The following is a 16,637-nucleotide window of genomic DNA, read 5'->3' on the forward strand; positions in this document are numbered from 1 at the left end:
TAAGGCCGTAGTGTCATTTCAACTGTTAAATCTTGAGTGATGAATTGCTTTGACTTGTGAAAGTGAAAACTGATAAACTTATGTTAATGTAAAAATATTAACACTTGTATCGGTTCCCAAGAAAGTGGTGGCTGAAATATGTGCAGTAAGTGGACATTTTCTAACTTTCCAAAATAAATAAAGTATAAGACTTTGTAATGTCCATTTGTTTCCATTGCACTGGACAGTGAATAAACCCTCTCAGATAACTGTCATATGGAGGAACTAGCCTACCTGCAAGTGCATAAATAACTTTACTTAATTTATTCTTGTATGCTTTATGGCTGCAATATAAGTTGCAGGATTCCACATCTACAGAAAGGCCTATAGAAGAGTCTGCTCTGCACAGACAGAGGAGACATAGGCCTACAGGTGGCCAGTGTATAGCCAACTTTTCCTTTTTATTTGTTGCATGTGGCATGTGTCTAATATCTCTTGTTGCAGGCACTGACCACTGGCTTTTCTTTACAAAGAACAACTGAAATAAAACTCAAGGAACTAAGCATATTTGTATTTTATTAAACATTTAATGAAAAGTGTTTTTTTTTTTGGCAATGTTGTGTAATATGGCACATGCAATAATGTCACAGGCCCTGTCAGGTGTGCAACCCTCAAGAGTTTTCAGACACTGACATCTTCCCTTTAGTTAGCCAAAGTTCATTTCATTATGTGCCCTTGTCCTGGCTAGAGCTGCATTGTAACTGGTTTGGGTCAGGGAATGGGGTCATAAAACACCTGTCTGCAGGAACATGTCATAATCACCTATGAAAAAATGCAGTTCTGTTAGGATCAGCATAAGTGTATGTAATACAGTGAGCTTGATATTTAATTGTGGAACTTTTCTTACCACTTTCAAATAATGTGCATAAATGTGAATCTCTGAAAATGCTTAAGTCATGCACAGATCCTGGCCATTTTGCTTTCACATTTGTGATATGGAAGATTTTAGTCAATTGCCTTTTTTTTTTTTTTTTTTTTAATAATATTACTAATCTGGAATATTAAGAATCACAATAGTAACTGGGCTGCACATTTACATTGTGAACCCTCTTTCTGTTCACATAATCCCCTTCATTGAGGCCTTGATGGCACTCTATAGCCTATCAATCACGTTAGTGAAGCCTGAGTGACATATAGTGTAATCGGCATGGTCATGATTACATGATCTTCATAAAAAATTATGATAGCCTAAAAAAAAGAAAAAGAAAAAGAAAAAAGGCTTTAAAAAAATGCTTTACAACATTGGGTCTTAAGTGGCTTGGAAATGCCACAAAAAAAACTAAAACTGTTTTTTAAACCTAAAAGCGCCAGGTAAACTCCGAATGACACGACAGACAGCACTTTCCATCAAGTTCTCCGCATCTCCAATAGTGTAAAGGAAAGAGCCACTCGCAAATAATCTTAGGGCAATGCAAACAGTTTGTGCTGTAGCCTAGTTAAAGCCCGACTCCGACAAGTCGAAAATAAATGTGCGTTTCCAACAAATTAATAATGTAAACGACAATCTCACGAGTCACGAGAAAAAATATATATCTCAGAAAGTGCACTATCGCGCTGCGCTGGACTTCCCGTATCAGCTCCGCTTATAAAGCCGCAGTCTAATCCTGTTAACATGAAATAAGCCTACTCCCGAGCAGGTTTAAGATTGCGCACCTGTTGCTATGACAGCAAGTCCAGGATGAGCGTCGAAGAACCAAACAATCCAAGATCATGCCAAATCCCCAACAATCAAATCCAGCTAACTGAGTTAGCGACGTACGAAGAACGGGCCCCTGGTCTACAGATGACATGTTAGCTACCCCCTACTTCAACAAGGTCATGCCTCGCAACAGGTTTGAAATCATATGGACATTTCTTCACTTCAATGATAATACAACAAGGCCAGACAATTGTACTGACAAGCTGTACAAAATCCGTCCTGTCTTGGATCACCTTGTGTCCAAATTCCGCGAAATGTATCAGCCCAAATCTAACATTTGCATTGATGAGGGTATGTTTCTGTGGCGTGGACGCCTAGCTTTCAGGGTGTACAATCCCCAGAAACCCATCAAATATGGAGTAAAATCCTACATCTTGTGCGATTCTGAAACCGGCTACTGTTTTAACATGAAGCCCTATTGTGGGGAAAGCGCTACCCTGGGAGACACAGTTGTCTCTCTTCTTGATCGCCTAGCAGGTCATGGCTACAGATTGTTTATGGACAACCTATACAACTCTGTACGACTGTGTGAGCGCCTACTTGATGTGAAAACCCATGCATGTGGTACAATTAGGAAAAACAGAGGTGAACCGCCGGTCATTCGAGATGTCCGAAATGCTGACCTAGGATTGGGGAAACAATCATGCGTCACAACGGAAATGTGATGGTCTTGGCATGGAGAGACAAACAAACTGTGAAAATGGTTACAACATTCCATCAGAACAACATGGAACGCACTGAGGTATGGCAGAGAGGCCACCAAGAAAAAGTTACAAAGCATAAACCAGCATGCATTGTGGAATACAATCATGAAATGAATGGCGTTGACAGACTAGACCAAAACATTGCGTACTACCCTTTTATCAGGAAGTCACAAAAGTGGACAAAGAAATTTGTCATGTATCTGTTTCAGATCAGTTTGTTCAACGCTTTTGTCATTTTCAAAGAGAAAAACCCACAGAGTAATTGTACAACTCTTCTCTCATTCATCCAGAGTGTTATAAAATCATGGACCAGCCAAGAGTATGCTAGTGGTGGGGAGAAAAGTGCTACTGAAAACACTCCAACAGCTACTGAAAATACTCCAACAGCTACTGAAAACACTCCAAGAGCACCATACAAAACTGACCCAACAAACAGGCTGAATGTCAGTTTTGCGGTTCATGAACTAGTTCGAATCCTGCCCACTCCAAAAAAGCAAAACCCAACCAGAGGATGCAGAGTTTGTGTGCGTAACGGGTTGCGGAAGGAGACCTCCTTCTACTGCAAGAGTTGTGGTGTTCCCTTGCATCCTGGAAAATGCTACTCAATTTACCACTCAAAAGCAAGCTACATGGCCTAAATTTGAGTAATTTTACATTTATTTATAATTTTAATTTATTTTGGAAGGTTTTATATGCAATGGAAATGAAATCTCAATGTGTTCTGTTTGAAGATGCACTTGTTTTATTAAAATGCTTTTTTCTCAGCTTTTTGTCCAGAATGTGGTGTTTTTGACAAAACCTACCCATGTTCAAGTGGCAATAAAAAAGGAACAAATGAAGATAGAATAAAATCGTTTTTTTTGTTTAAAAGCAGAGTCTTAGATCTTCATTTCGATATGTAGCATGTTCATATATTCATAGGAGAAAAATTTTTGTGGGCCATTAAAATTTAGCGAAAATCGTCAAAAACCCTGGCGCTGGCTGGCAACTTTTTTTTAAAAGGCTGGCGGTGAAAGAGTTAAAGATGAACTGAACTGAAAATTTGAGTAAAGGTGATATAACAGATGTATTTTATTTATTCTCATTGGTACAATTATTAAAATGGCAGAATTTGTTAAAAGGGATAAAATGGTATGTTGAAAATGTTGTTGTTGTTACAAGGGCGCCGCCATGTTGGATTTCAGCATTCCACTACGTCACTGGCATGGTAAGCTACTCTGTTGCTAACCAACACAAGCAGAGCAGCCATAGCATGTACATAGTCTGGGGGGGGTTCATACTGTATTGCCCCTGGCTGTAGTAATGAATGGTATAGGGCTAAGGCAGCTGGGGTTGCGATACATTTTCACAGGCTACCTTTGACAAGGAAACCAGGCTTTATAGCGTTCAACAAAACTGAGACTGACACACTCGGCATTCATTGAAATTGAGTCACAAAACCAAGCTAGATACCAAACGATCCAACCTAAATAAAGGGCTAGCAGCTAAACACGTTGGAAGCACTTTTGTCAAACTCCACAAGCTAGACACCACTCCGACCATATAAACTGTATAAATAAATCATGACTCCGACGATATCACAGATCGATAATATGCTAGCAGCTAACTAAACCGCAGCAGGTCTGTAAACGGAATCCAATGTCCCTCTCTACTCACCCTGAAGCTAGCTGATGTTCATCATGTCAGGAAACATTGTTGATGCAGGGAGTTCAACTCGCAGAACTAACGTTAGCTGCTAGGTCCATAGTAAGAGGTATCTGTGCAGTAACCGGCCGTGCAGTATTTTGATTTTAACATTTTGCGTGCAGCTACCCAGATAGCAAAAATCATCTGGCCCAGATCTGGCCCAGACACTTCGTAAGTTCTGGGCCAGATCCGCGCAACGGACCCGGGCCGGTGTCTTTTGGCACAACGGGCCAATACCGGCACGGATCCGTTTTTTCCTCAACCGGACCAGAACTGGGCCAGCTCCGGATTCCTTTATGGCGATTTGGCCCAGATGTGGGCCAGATCTGGTCCAGCTCTGTTTTGAATCTGTTCCAGATCCACGCCGGATAAGGGCCGGATCAGGGCCAGCTCATTTTGTAGACCGTACACACACACTCTAGTAATATACATATCTAGAATTTTCAAGAATCTTCTTATATACATTATATAATATCTTATGGTCTTATGCCACTGATATTTTTTTCTGTTAGATTTTAACATGAAATGCTTGAAAGTACTGATTTAGATGTAAAGACAATTAATGTATTGAACACTTTTGTACACTAAAATATCACTTGATAAACTAGTTAGCACTAACTCATAGCCACAACTTTACAATAATCATGCATTCAAAAAAATTTGGACAGAGTAAATTAGAATATTCAAGGGCCAGCTCATTTTGTAGACTGTACACACACACTCGCTCTCTCTCTAAAAAGTATAAGAGGTATACATATCTAGAATTTCAAGAATCTTCTCACATGATCTAATATCTTATAGTCTTATACCACTGATATGTTTTCTGTTAGGTTTTAACATAAAATGCTTAGGCAACAAAAAGTTGAAAGTAGGCTTTAGAAGTTTACATGAAATTTTACACTTTACACTAAAATACCACCTGTGTTAGCACTAATTCACAGCTGCCCACTATTTCACAATAATCATGCATTCGGAAATAAACAAATTTGACATTCAAGGGCTTTTATTTTGATCCATCTTCCATTTATTTGAATAAACAAAATGCAAAAATGTTCATCATACAACAAGAACCAAACAGAACGGGTAGGAAAGCCATGGAACTACAAACCCCTTCAGAACTGCCGTTTAATTCCCATGAGGCATCTGCAAACAAAAGACAAAGAAAAAAGCCATTAGTTTTGTTGAGATCTATTAAAGCAGAGTTCAGAGACAGACTATTGATTGACTATAAATGGACCTATTTTAAGTTGAGTTGTATTGTCTGTATTTGGGCTAATAATATAATATTATGACACTGCTGTTTTTTTATTTGTAAACTAGTCTTTAAAGTCCCTGTAAAGTCAAAATTAAGTATAAGTTTGTCATACCACAAAAATATGTGTTATTAGCCACCCAGCCCAATTTGAATGATTAAAAAAGCCGCCAAGTAAATAAAATAAGCTATCAAAATCTCGAAAGAATGAGCCGTATTCTCAGCTCTCAAATGCTGGGGGCGTGTCCGCTGGCTGCGCTGAAACCACGCCCACTCGCGGGAAAAATGACTCGCGCAGTCTCGCGGGCACGCGCTGCCAATGATGGCACCAGTTGTCGGCGCGAAGGGAGGATGAAGGCCGAGGCGGGAGATAGTCGGTTCGGCCCCATTCACCACCAGTAACAATGGATTATCATTGAATTCCTGTTGTCTCCGACGAAAGTTTATAAACTGGGGTGCGTTTCCCAAAACCATCGTTGCTAACTACGTTGACTAACTCCTGATCTCTACAGAGGCGGGTGTTGGTGGTGATCATCAGCTCTCCATCAAGGTAACGTTAGCTCTTCACAAGATTAATCCACCTCTTCTTGATATGATAATTTTTTGGAAATTTAAATAAGGACACCGATCTGTTTTGGAAGTGATCGCATTCAGGTTATATGCATTTATGTGACGAAGGCATAGCCAGAGCCGTGGGCATAGTAGCTAGTAAACTGTAGGCTGATAGTAACTCGCGACTGAGCTGCGATAGGCTCAGGGACTCTAGTGCGTCATCAAGTAGGGGCGTGTCCAAGAGCTCGGTGGCTTCAGTGCATAATCGAGCCCCCGTTTTAGCCCCGCCCAAAAAATCCAGATCACAGCAATGGTGAAAAACTGTTTAACGGTCTAACTCCACAATTCAGTACTTCACAGCTCTCAGTCTTTGTAATATGTTTTAGCAATGCATTTCTAGCATTTATGATGTGTTTATAAATTTTTTATAGAATTGCCTTTTCAGGGACTTTAACGAAAACAGTAGATGTAATTACCATTAAATGAGAAATCGGACTCCTGAGGGGCTCAACATGTCTCTGATTGGCCATTGGTACCATGTGCTCAACATACAGTATATAATGGCTGTGATTGGCTACAATGATCAATGTTTCAAAAACATGTTGTTTTCACCGACCGCTTATCACCGATAGATGGATCCGCTGATAGACGCCAGATTTGAAACGCTGTGTAAGTCCTGGATGAAGACATGTTTTTGAAACGTTGATCATTGTAGCCAATCACAGACATTATATATTTTGAGCCGTGGACACAATGGCCAATCAGAGACATGTTGAGCCCCTCAGCAGTCAGATTTCTCATGCAAATGCAACCAGGAAAACGTTCCTAAGGGATTATAGATTAACGTTCTGCACGCATCTGAATTAGACTGAGAAATCTTTCCATTAGTTCTTGGGGAACCACCCTGATGGCTTGTAAAATGTGAACCCCCCCCCCCATGCTGCTTCTATCTTAAATTTACCTCAGTTAATGCCTCTTTGGCTCTTGCACGGTCTTTCCGGCCGCCGCCACGGTCAGAGGCAAGATTGAACCAACGGATGGCATAAGAATCAATATCAGTGTCTGCTGCAGCGGTAGAGGACTGGTTACTCCTTACAGCTCCTGTTGAGAACAAAACAAAAAAGTGCAATAAACATCTCCAACTTCCCCAGACTAATAAGCTCCAAATTGATAGTTCTTCAGTAATGTAGATCATTTAAGGGATAAACAGGTATTTCAATGATTTAAATATTAATTTAAAGGGAAACATACACCTGCAAAATAAACTCAATACCTGTGGCACCTGACAATACATTGAGGTTTTACTGTTTTGCTGGTATAGGCCTACAGTATGTTTTTATGACTCTCAAAGTGATGATAGCATTGACTTCCATTATAAGAATCACAGAGGACTATGGTTTCAGCTAAACATCTTTACTGGTCAGCTGAAGAAGAACAAAAAAGACACCTACATCTTGAATGGACTGAGAGTGAGTTTAAAAAAATTGGGTGAACTATCCCCTTAAATTGATCAGAATCAGATATCACAAAAGTAGTTTGATGGGACTGAATTACTAAAGTAAGAAATTAAAGTAATAAATAAATTTAAGAAATAGTTATATCTTAGCCATAAATATTATTTGTGGAGATGGTTTACTACAGCCATATCACCCTGTAGCCCGAGACTGGTTGCCCACTGAAGCTAAGCAGAGCTGAGTCTGGTTAGTACCTGGATGGGAGACCTCCTGAGACAACCAGGTTGCTGCTGGAAGTGGTGTTAGTGAGGCCAGCAGGGGGCGCTCACCCTGTGATCTGTGTGGGTCCTAACGCCCCAGTATAGTGACTGGGACACTATACTGTCAAAGAGCACCGTCCTTCAGATGAGACGTTAAATCGAGGTCTTGACTCTCTGTGGTCATTAAAAATCCCAAATCTGCCCCTTGGTCTTTGTCCAACATGACCTCCTAATCATCCTCATATACTGATTGGCTTCATCACTGTCTCCTCTCCACCAGTAAGCTGGTGTGTGGTGGGCGTTCTGGCGCAATATGGCTGCCGTCACATCCAAGTGGATGCTGCACATTGATGGTGTTTGAGGAGATTCCCCATTCTATGTAGAGCGCTTTGAGTGCCTAGAAAAGTGCTATATAAATGTAATGAATTATTATTATTATTATTATTATTATTACTTAAAGGTATTATATCATACTTACTGATCAACAAACTTCTTGTGTGCATTTCTTTAAAAGACTTCTTCCCATTGACTCCTTTCCAGTTTATTTGTTTAGCTACGGAGTCTGAGAACAGCCTGTGCAGTATGTTCCATGTGATGTTTTTGACGTTTTGTCCTCCCACAGCACCCAGAGCAGATATCTGAAAAGACAAAAATACATGATATAAAACTGTGTAATTCTATTTTCTGTTTTGATTAATGATCTGAAAATATAGATGAGAGCAGTGAATACTATTATAGGCACAGAGTGAATTTGCACAGCAATCGTGAAGTAGCTTTATGTAATTAGGGTCCACTGGAGGCAAGCACTTAGAACCCAAATGCAGTTTATTGAAACAAAATTAAACACCAAATCGTGACACTTTAGATCACAGGTGTCAAACTCAGTTCCTGGAGGGCCACAGCCCTACAGAGTTTTGTTCCAACCCTGCTTCAACACACACACACACCTGCAGTTAAAATAAGCCTGAAGGACTTGATTAGCTGATCAGGTGTGTTTAATTAGGGTTGAAGCTAAACTCTGCAGGGCTGTGGCCCTCCAGGAACTGAGTTTGACACCCCTGCTTTAGATAATAAAAATAAACACACCATGTTTTGTTTAGCCCGTGCGTTTTTTGAATCTTTCAGCCACTCCTCCAACTGCTCAACTTCAGGCATAGTGGCCAGTGGAACACTAATACCGTGAGGCATTTCAGCCACAGGAGTTTCTGTCCCCAGTCGTGCAGCAAGATTATTGACAGCAAAGGCAAGCTGCGTTTGCTGTTCCTTAACATTTTCTAACAATGTTAGAATGTGCAGCTGAGCAGCTACAAAAAAGAGTTAAGGAAGCATTTAAAGACCAAAAAGTTTTCTTAATCTATATAATTGGAAAAATCATACTCACAGAATGTTTTAAATTTAAAGGATTTTACCAGAGCAAGGAATAGGTCCAGTGCCCGTCTTCCCCAGTCTAAACGTGGGCCTGAAGGAATGCTCGTTTGACGTTTGAGGCGTGGCAGAGATGTGGCCCATAGAGCGTGATGGCAGTTGAGAGGTAGGCATAGCAACTGGAGGCACTGAGACCAGGGAGAGGCAAGATTAACTCATTGTTTTTGCCCATAAGTTATCATTTTGATGAGCAAAGCTTGCAAGCAAAAAAAGTTTACCTGTATAATATCCATCTTCAGGATGCATCAGATCTGGGTCATATCCAACAGAGCAGTGGCGCAGAGGACTGGAAGGCATTGCAGCTGTATTAAAGGGTGGTGGTGCTGCTGCTGTGAAACATGGAAATGACAGTAATTCGTTTTTTTAAGCATTCAGTATCATACTAATAAATCCTTCAAGTATGAACACCTAAAACCTGTTGAAATCAATGACGCTGTTACACTGCACAACGAAGCTCTTACTGTACTTACCTCATGTTTGCGTTGGTGAAATCATTAGTGAGAGTGCAGAAACTGCGTTGCAATGATAAGATCTTCATTCACGTGATCAACAGGCTTACACTGAAGTCTCACAGCAGCCAATCACAGCAGTGGGTGTTTACACTGAAGTCTCACAGCAGCCAATCACAGCAGTGGGCGTTTACACTGAAGTCTCACAGCAGCCAATCACAGCAGTGGGCGTTTACACTGAAGTCTCACAGCAGCCAATCACAGCAGTGGGCGTTTACACTGAAGTCTCACAGCAGTCTATAGGCTTGTTCGACTTGAACCGGCGCTGCACAGACCGATCGGTTTATGACATCAAAGTACCGCGAGAGCAATTCAAAAGCATATAGGAGCCATCTACTTTCTATTCGCTCTCGCGGTACTTTGATGTCATTCACCGATCGGTCTGTGCAGCACCGGTTCAAGTCGAACAAGCCTAATCACAGCAGTGGGCGTTTCCACTGAAGTCTCACAGCAGTCAATCACAGCAGTGGGCGTTTCCACTGAAGTCTCACAGCAGCCAATCAGAGCAGTGGGCGTTTACACTGAAGTCTCACAGCAGCCAATCACAGCAGTGGGCGTTTACACTGAAGTCTCACAGCAGCCAATCACAGCAGTGGGCGTTTACACTGAAGTCTCACAGCAGCCAATCACAGCAGTGGGCGTTTACACTGAAGTCTCACAGCAGTCAATCACAGCAGTGGGCGTTTACACTGAAGTCTCACAGCAGCCAATCACAGCAGTGGGCGTTTACACTGAAGTCTCACAGCAGCCAATTACAGCAGTGGGCGTTTACACTGAAGTCTCACAGCAGCCAATCACAGCAGTGGGCGTTTACACTGAAGTCTCACAGCAGACACGCCCCTTCAAACAGAGTGTTTAAATCAGAGGCTAAAATCAGGCTAGGAATAATGCCTTTTATTTCTAAATTATAACAAATTTTGATCTAAAAAACCTACTAACATTATAAGGGCACCCCAGGAACATTCTAAAATAATAAAATAATCCATGCAAGGGCACCTTTAATGTGACAACTAAACAGCTAGATATTAACAGAAACATTGGTTACAAAATGATTCAACGGAAATACAGGAATATACCAGTGGAAGAAGAAGATTCACTTGATGGTATGTCAGGAGTAGGTGGAGGAATAAGTGGCAGTAGACAAGTTGAAAGATTGTGGTATCTCCTCTTTGCAGCCTCTGGCTCACTGTCGGAATCGGTATCACCAAAGATTTGCCTAACAAACAAATTACAACAGACCATATTGATTATTTTGGGCATGGTTACAAACATCAACAAATTTATTGAAAACTTTAATAACTGTGTATACTCAACTAGGCACACTAAATATTAAATTAGCCTACTAAGTCTGTACTACGAATCTTTGTTTCACCTGAGCTCTGTAGTACTGTAAGAAACAATATTCACTCTACAAAGAATACATTGCTTTCTTTGATAATTAAAGCTAATTACACCATAGCAAAAAATATGTTTGCACAACCTAATATGTGAGCTCTATAGTACTGTTGTCAAAACAAGTTCCGACTTTGGTACCAAGTCGGTACTGAAAATAAAAAAATGTGACGATAACAGTCTTTCCCTAGCATTTTGAGGGTTGTTGATCAGATTCTTTAAAATTTCAATATCGACTTGGTATCAAAAGTCTGTACTTATAACAACACTACTCTATTATTAACAAATATATTTCTAAATTATGCATGTGTCAGTCTCGGAATATGAAACCTTGGCTTAATTTTTCTTTTCCTAATGACTTCTTCCTCTTCTTCATCTGTTTGTAACTCTGAGGTATTACAGGTTAGTGAGGCCCTCAGTTTGTCTCTTGCTTTAAGGTAATCACCTGATCAGGATTAACAAAAAAGAAAAGAAAAAAAAAATCTGTTAAGTTGGTTTACAAAGTTGGTGTATTTCATAACATAATTTTGTTTCTAAAGCAGATCCTTACCAGATCTGGAAAGGACTCGGACATCAAACTTTTTCCAGTCTGCTCCTGGCTCTTCACATTTTTGGATGGCTCTATTTACACGTTCGTCACTTCTATAATTTGGCCACCAAGTGACACCATCCTTGAACCATGACTCAGATATGATGTTGACTGTCTTTGTTTCCATAAATTCGATGAGAAGAAACATCTAAAAAAAGAAATTACATATTTGAAAAGATTGTCCATAAGACAACACTTCTTTTGACAATTTCCTTCAATAAATATATTAGCATTTTTTTATGAATCCATATTACTAGATTAACAGTTAGCGTCGAACTCACGCCGTAGCTACGTCGTAGGCTGTGTGTAGCGCGCATACCCTGACATGCACCTCTCCAAAAATGTAACAACGTGTCAACTCTACGCGGACGCAAGCGCTGTGATTGGTCTGCTAGATCTAATATGCATCACAAGGTAAAACTCTTCTCATCCACAGTAGTATGCACCAAAAAAATCTAATATAGAAAAAAAAAGCACGAATATCACACTCACCAAATCTCAAAACTGTTGCCTTTAGGATTCATCCAAAAACCCTACATTGTCAAAATCCAAAAGTTTCCAGAAAACCTTTGTGGAGTACAGCAGCTCTTCGTCAGCTTTTCGTCAATTCTGAGTGTTAAGTCAGTCTTTAGTCAGCATAAATTTTGTTTTGTCTCCTACTACTCTGCTCTTTAACCCTCACCTTTTACAGCCCCACCTACCCACATAGCAACATTGTGACTGCCCAGATCCGGCCCACAAGGAATGATGATCTAGTCCACATGTGGTGTTGAATGACGACCCTTGGGTGGTCCACTCCTGTTTGCCAGATCTGGATGACAAGCAGGCCATAGCAATGCCACATGTCAGCCAAGAGAAAATAAATAAACCAGACCTGGACTTTATCTGAGCCACAAAATCTGTTCTCATCTCAGCCTTAATATGCCTGTTAACATCATCATTCCATATGTGCCAGATGTGGGCCGGATCTGGGCCGTCACAATGTTGCTATGTCCTAGAACTAATCCATCTGTGCACTATAACTTTGGCTGTGCAAGAAGGGCATGACAACAAATTTATCTTTGTAAGGAAGGAGCACACACTTGTGAGAGATCTGGGATATTTTGGCTACCCTAAACGGTCCTGTAGGCTGAGAAACAATGAATACTCTGAGAAAATCCGAGCTCATTGGATAGTTGTAGAAATTTTCCATCTGTGTTAAAACTTTAAACACTATATATATGCCATCGACAGACTGAACAATGTTATAGATAACACAAATGTCTTTGTCTACAGCAAAAACATTATCGCCGGTGGAAACTTTCATTGACCACTGTTCAGTCTGCAGCTGCCTGTACTGTGCTGTAGCTTGAAGGCCGTCAGGAACAGGTCCAACATAATGTTGCATTCTTAAAGCTTTACAGGGCAGCTCGACAGTCTTGATGTCTTCAACCTCTGATAACCTTCTTATTACCTGTGCAAGAGGAAATTCTGGCTTTCTCACAAACCTTTTCAGTTTATGGAGGTAATTTTCATATGGAAAAGCTGAGATAGAGTCTAAAGAACCATGCAGTTGGGCATCAGCTGACAGATGGACCAAGCCATGCACATTATACACTAAGGCATCTTTTCCATAAAGCTCCCCAAAATGATTTACAAATGTTGTAAGTAGCGTGTTTGCATAATTGTTAAACAAAGAACACAGCTGAGGACTGACAAGGATGCAAATACCAGTATACAATAACATAAAGTTATTATATACATCACAATCTAAATATGGTGCCAGAGCAACAGAGCCAGTATACAACAGAAATTGTCTTAGTTCAGTAGCTTTCCAACGGTCTAGCTCTCTCAGAGACCTCGGCTTCCTTGCAAACTCAACTGGTATGTATGCACGCATCTGAATTAGACTTTGAGAAATCTGATCAACAAGACTGGAGGACAAGCGAAACTTCAAAGGACCCCTGAGCCAAATATTTAACAATCTCCGTGTGACACCTAAACACACAAGATGCATGTAATCTAAAGGGAATCTAGTCACCATGCCCACATCTAGACCAGAAAATCCATGTGGTCCATGATGATGATGCTCCTCGTCAACTCTGTCTGAAAATGATAAATCAGTCCGTAACACAAAGTCATTTCTGGGGTATGTCATTCTGTTGTTAACATAAACACCTGGCTGGCGACACTTATCACAACCATGGTATCCATTGTGAGCTTTTGTGTTTTTTACAAAAGATCTAGCAGGGGTATCACATATAACAGAATCCAGTTCAATGAAAACCTTTTTTCCTCTAAAAAAGAAGCCTTCATGCAGCTGCTTTAACTCATCGGTAAAGTCTCTCAAAAATTCATCAGGGGCATTTGGTTTTTTTGTACCACTAAAAAGCCCAATGACAACTGGTTCTTTCAGTTTGAAACCCAAGAAAAGTCCTAAAATGGGCCATAACTGTAAATTAGAGCTCTTAAATAAGGGCAAGCCATCAATATTTATCTGCAATCTAAAAGTAAAGCCATCTGCAATCTTTCCAATTAGTTGGCTTATGGTGTTATGCATAGCTGTCAGGATTCCTCTATAGTAATACAAACCACCACATTTCTGCTGGATTTTGTATTCAGTTTTTGTTTTAAGGATGGTTCGAGCATCCTTGGGCAGTTCTGGGTGGTACAATCTCAACAAACTAAGAAGGGCTGTGAGGGCTACTAAAGAAACACCAAACTGTACAGACCAATTGGCTAAACTTTCAACAAGGCTGACTGGCTCATCTGCAAACTCAGATTCTGATTCAGAGTCAGGCTCTGAAACATGTTGTCTCTCTGTCACTTCTCCAATGTCATCTGTGCAAACAGAATCTAAATGGTCATCTGTGTGAGGGAGTCTAGAGTCATTACTGCTTTGTGTATCATTTGTGATGGAATCTGTGTGAGTTTGAGTTGGTTCTGATTCTAATAGACAGTCTTCTGCAATGTCATGAAGTCGTTTCTCAAGGGAAATACGAGCCCTCCGTCTGACTCCAGAGCTTGTTAAAGGTGGTTCCCTTCTTTTCATTGTTTCTAAAAAGAGTAATTGTGGCAAACAGAAAAGTAATTAAACTGTTATTGTCTTTAAAACATGTAGTATACATTCTGGATGGGGAGATACACAATGTGTCTGTATCTATGTAGATATGTGTATGTGTATATATATATATATATATATAAGATTGAGCCACTGTAGTCACTTGGACTATATTAACGATCTCTTCAATAACTTTCCTGGGCCAGCAAGTTTGGGCCACCTAGCAGCCTATGGAAGTGACCCAGCACTCAGATTTCATCAAAAATATTTTAATTTGTGTTCCGAAGATGAACGAAGGTCTTACGCGGTTAGAACAACATGAGGGAGAGTAATTACTGACAGAACTTTCATTTTTGGGTGAACTAACCCTTTAAAGCTGCAGTCCTCTAGTGGTTAATAAAAAGAACTGCATGCATTTTGCGGAAGAACATTGTAGCCGGAGCTACTTCTCTCTATGATGGACTAGACACGCAGGTCCTGAGACACGAACCAGTCTAAAATAGTCCCAATATAAACACTTATTACAGGTGTAACATAGATATTCAGGGAAAGAGAAAAACACGATTTGGAAAATGGATTCATGATGTATTCGCTCATTATGCACATTTTGTACATTTTGAACACAAAAACACAAAAAAATGTTACGAAAAAAAAATGACGGACTGCACAGTCACTGCAGTTGTAATTAAATGCAGTCTTGGAGAGCAGACTATACTTACCGGTATTTCAAAAACGTTTTTAAACTTTTGGCAGGTAACGTTAATATAAAATCTCTTTTAAAATGAGGGTCTGCGGGAGACCTTAGCTAAGTTAGCTTAAGGGTTGACATAACGTAACGTTAACGCAAGCTATCAATGACATAACCACGCAGCACTTTTAAAAAAAATAGACATTTATAATGGTTCATAATAATAAATAGAAGCAGTTAAATTCGTCAATTATATATTCGTTAATTACAGTCTTCTGGACCATCTTCGTGTTAGCATGCTCTCCCTTTGATAACATTAGAGTCAGCTAACGTTAATACTATTCAAAACCGATCAAAGGAGCAAAAAAAAACATTTTAAGTTAACGAATACACAACATAATCAAGAAATTAATTCATTAATAGCAGTTTGAGCACACTATGGAACTTACCTTGGTGAAGTTTTGGAGGTAGGATACCGAGTTACCGATCTGGCTGCCTCCTTCGCTCTGCTGCAGAAAGAAAAATCGCGCGCTCGTATCACGGATGTGGCCCGAATCTGTTTCGCGACTGTTGTTCCCGCGCACTAAAACTAGGGCCCGGGCTGGATCCGTATTACAGCAGTGAAACGGACGTGACTGTAACGCGGATTTGCCGGTTTAGAGACGGATCCGGCTCGGAGTCGTCTGCTGTCTGGGTAACTTAACAAACGATCCCATTGGATGAATTCGTCCAATCACATTTGCCATTTATCGTCCTCGACTTTCCGCACAGTACCTCAAACATGTTTTAGTATTTTTCTCTAAATGCACACGACATGCAGTCTCTATTTACTAAAATGCATAATGTGCTTGTAAACAATAAATGAGAGACAGGCTATACAGCCCTCCAACCTCCCACCACATTTACCTAACACCCTGAACCACTATTGCTCCATTAATAATTGACTATACATTGCAAATCTGTATCATACCTGCATTACTTTTATTTCGGGTAATTTACAACGTAACGGCGTTGCATGCTCGTAGTTTCTTTTGCACTTGATCAGTGAGGCGATACAGCGCGCGCCGCTGCATTTGCGCGTGCAATTGCGCTACGAGAACAGGATAACGGCTGACAGGACAAGAAAGTCCGTTTTCTGAGGTGAAAGACTTTATTTCAGCATACACTTATGTCACTGCCTGGTAGTTCCTATTGTGCTGGGTTTTCTGAAGTAGTCATGATTCGCCTCTCATAACATAACATGCTCTAAACACGCACGCAGAGTGGAAAAGGAGGAGCGGGGGCGCGGGGAGCAATGATCACAAATTTGAACTATATCGATTTATGCAATATGGTCTAATTCCATATC

The 16,637-nt window shown here is 40.4% G+C and overlaps 1 protein-coding gene and 1 long non-coding RNA gene across 5 annotated transcripts; both read right to left on the reverse strand.

Annotated features, from left to right (window-relative positions):
• Positions 1-5,132: 5,132 nt before the first annotated feature.
• LOC311289637 (uncharacterized protein) lies at positions 5,133-9,394 on the reverse strand. 4 transcript variants are annotated; one of them, XM_084407764.1, is made up of 6 exons: positions 9,290-9,394; positions 9,056-9,199; positions 8,733-8,950; positions 8,125-8,284; positions 6,894-7,033; positions 5,133-5,271 (listed from the first exon to the last, which is right to left on the reverse strand). In XM_084407764.1, exons 1-6 carry the CDS (start codon positions 9,366-9,368, stop codon positions 5,254-5,256), a joined length of 759 nt encoding a protein of 252 aa, XP_084263890.1. In that variant the 5' UTR covers positions 9,369-9,394; the 3' UTR covers positions 5,133-5,253. The 4 variants fall into 4 exon arrangements, 1 of the variants encoding a protein (XP_084263890.1); XR_014627183.1 differs by lacking the exon at positions 5,133-5,271 and adding an exon at positions 7,641-8,043 and having other exon boundaries at positions 6,912-7,033; XR_014627184.1 differs by lacking the exon at positions 5,133-5,271 and adding an exon at positions 7,641-8,054 and having other exon boundaries at positions 6,912-7,033.
• Positions 9,395-10,205: 811 nt separating this feature from the next.
• On the reverse strand, positions 10,206-15,972 carry LOC311290002. The gene is made up of 5 exons (XR_014627274.1): positions 15,739-15,972; positions 11,523-11,709; positions 11,303-11,417; positions 10,657-10,796; positions 10,206-10,420 (listed from the first exon to the last, which is right to left on the reverse strand). It is a non-coding gene; the product is annotated as an uncharacterized lncRNA (long non-coding RNA).
• Positions 15,973-16,637: the final 665 nt, after the last annotated feature.

Source organism: Rutilus rutilus (assembly GCF_951802725.1).
Source record: "Rutilus rutilus genome assembly, chromosome: 4".
NCBI lineage: Eukaryota > Metazoa > Chordata > Actinopteri > Cypriniformes > Leuciscidae > Rutilus > Rutilus rutilus.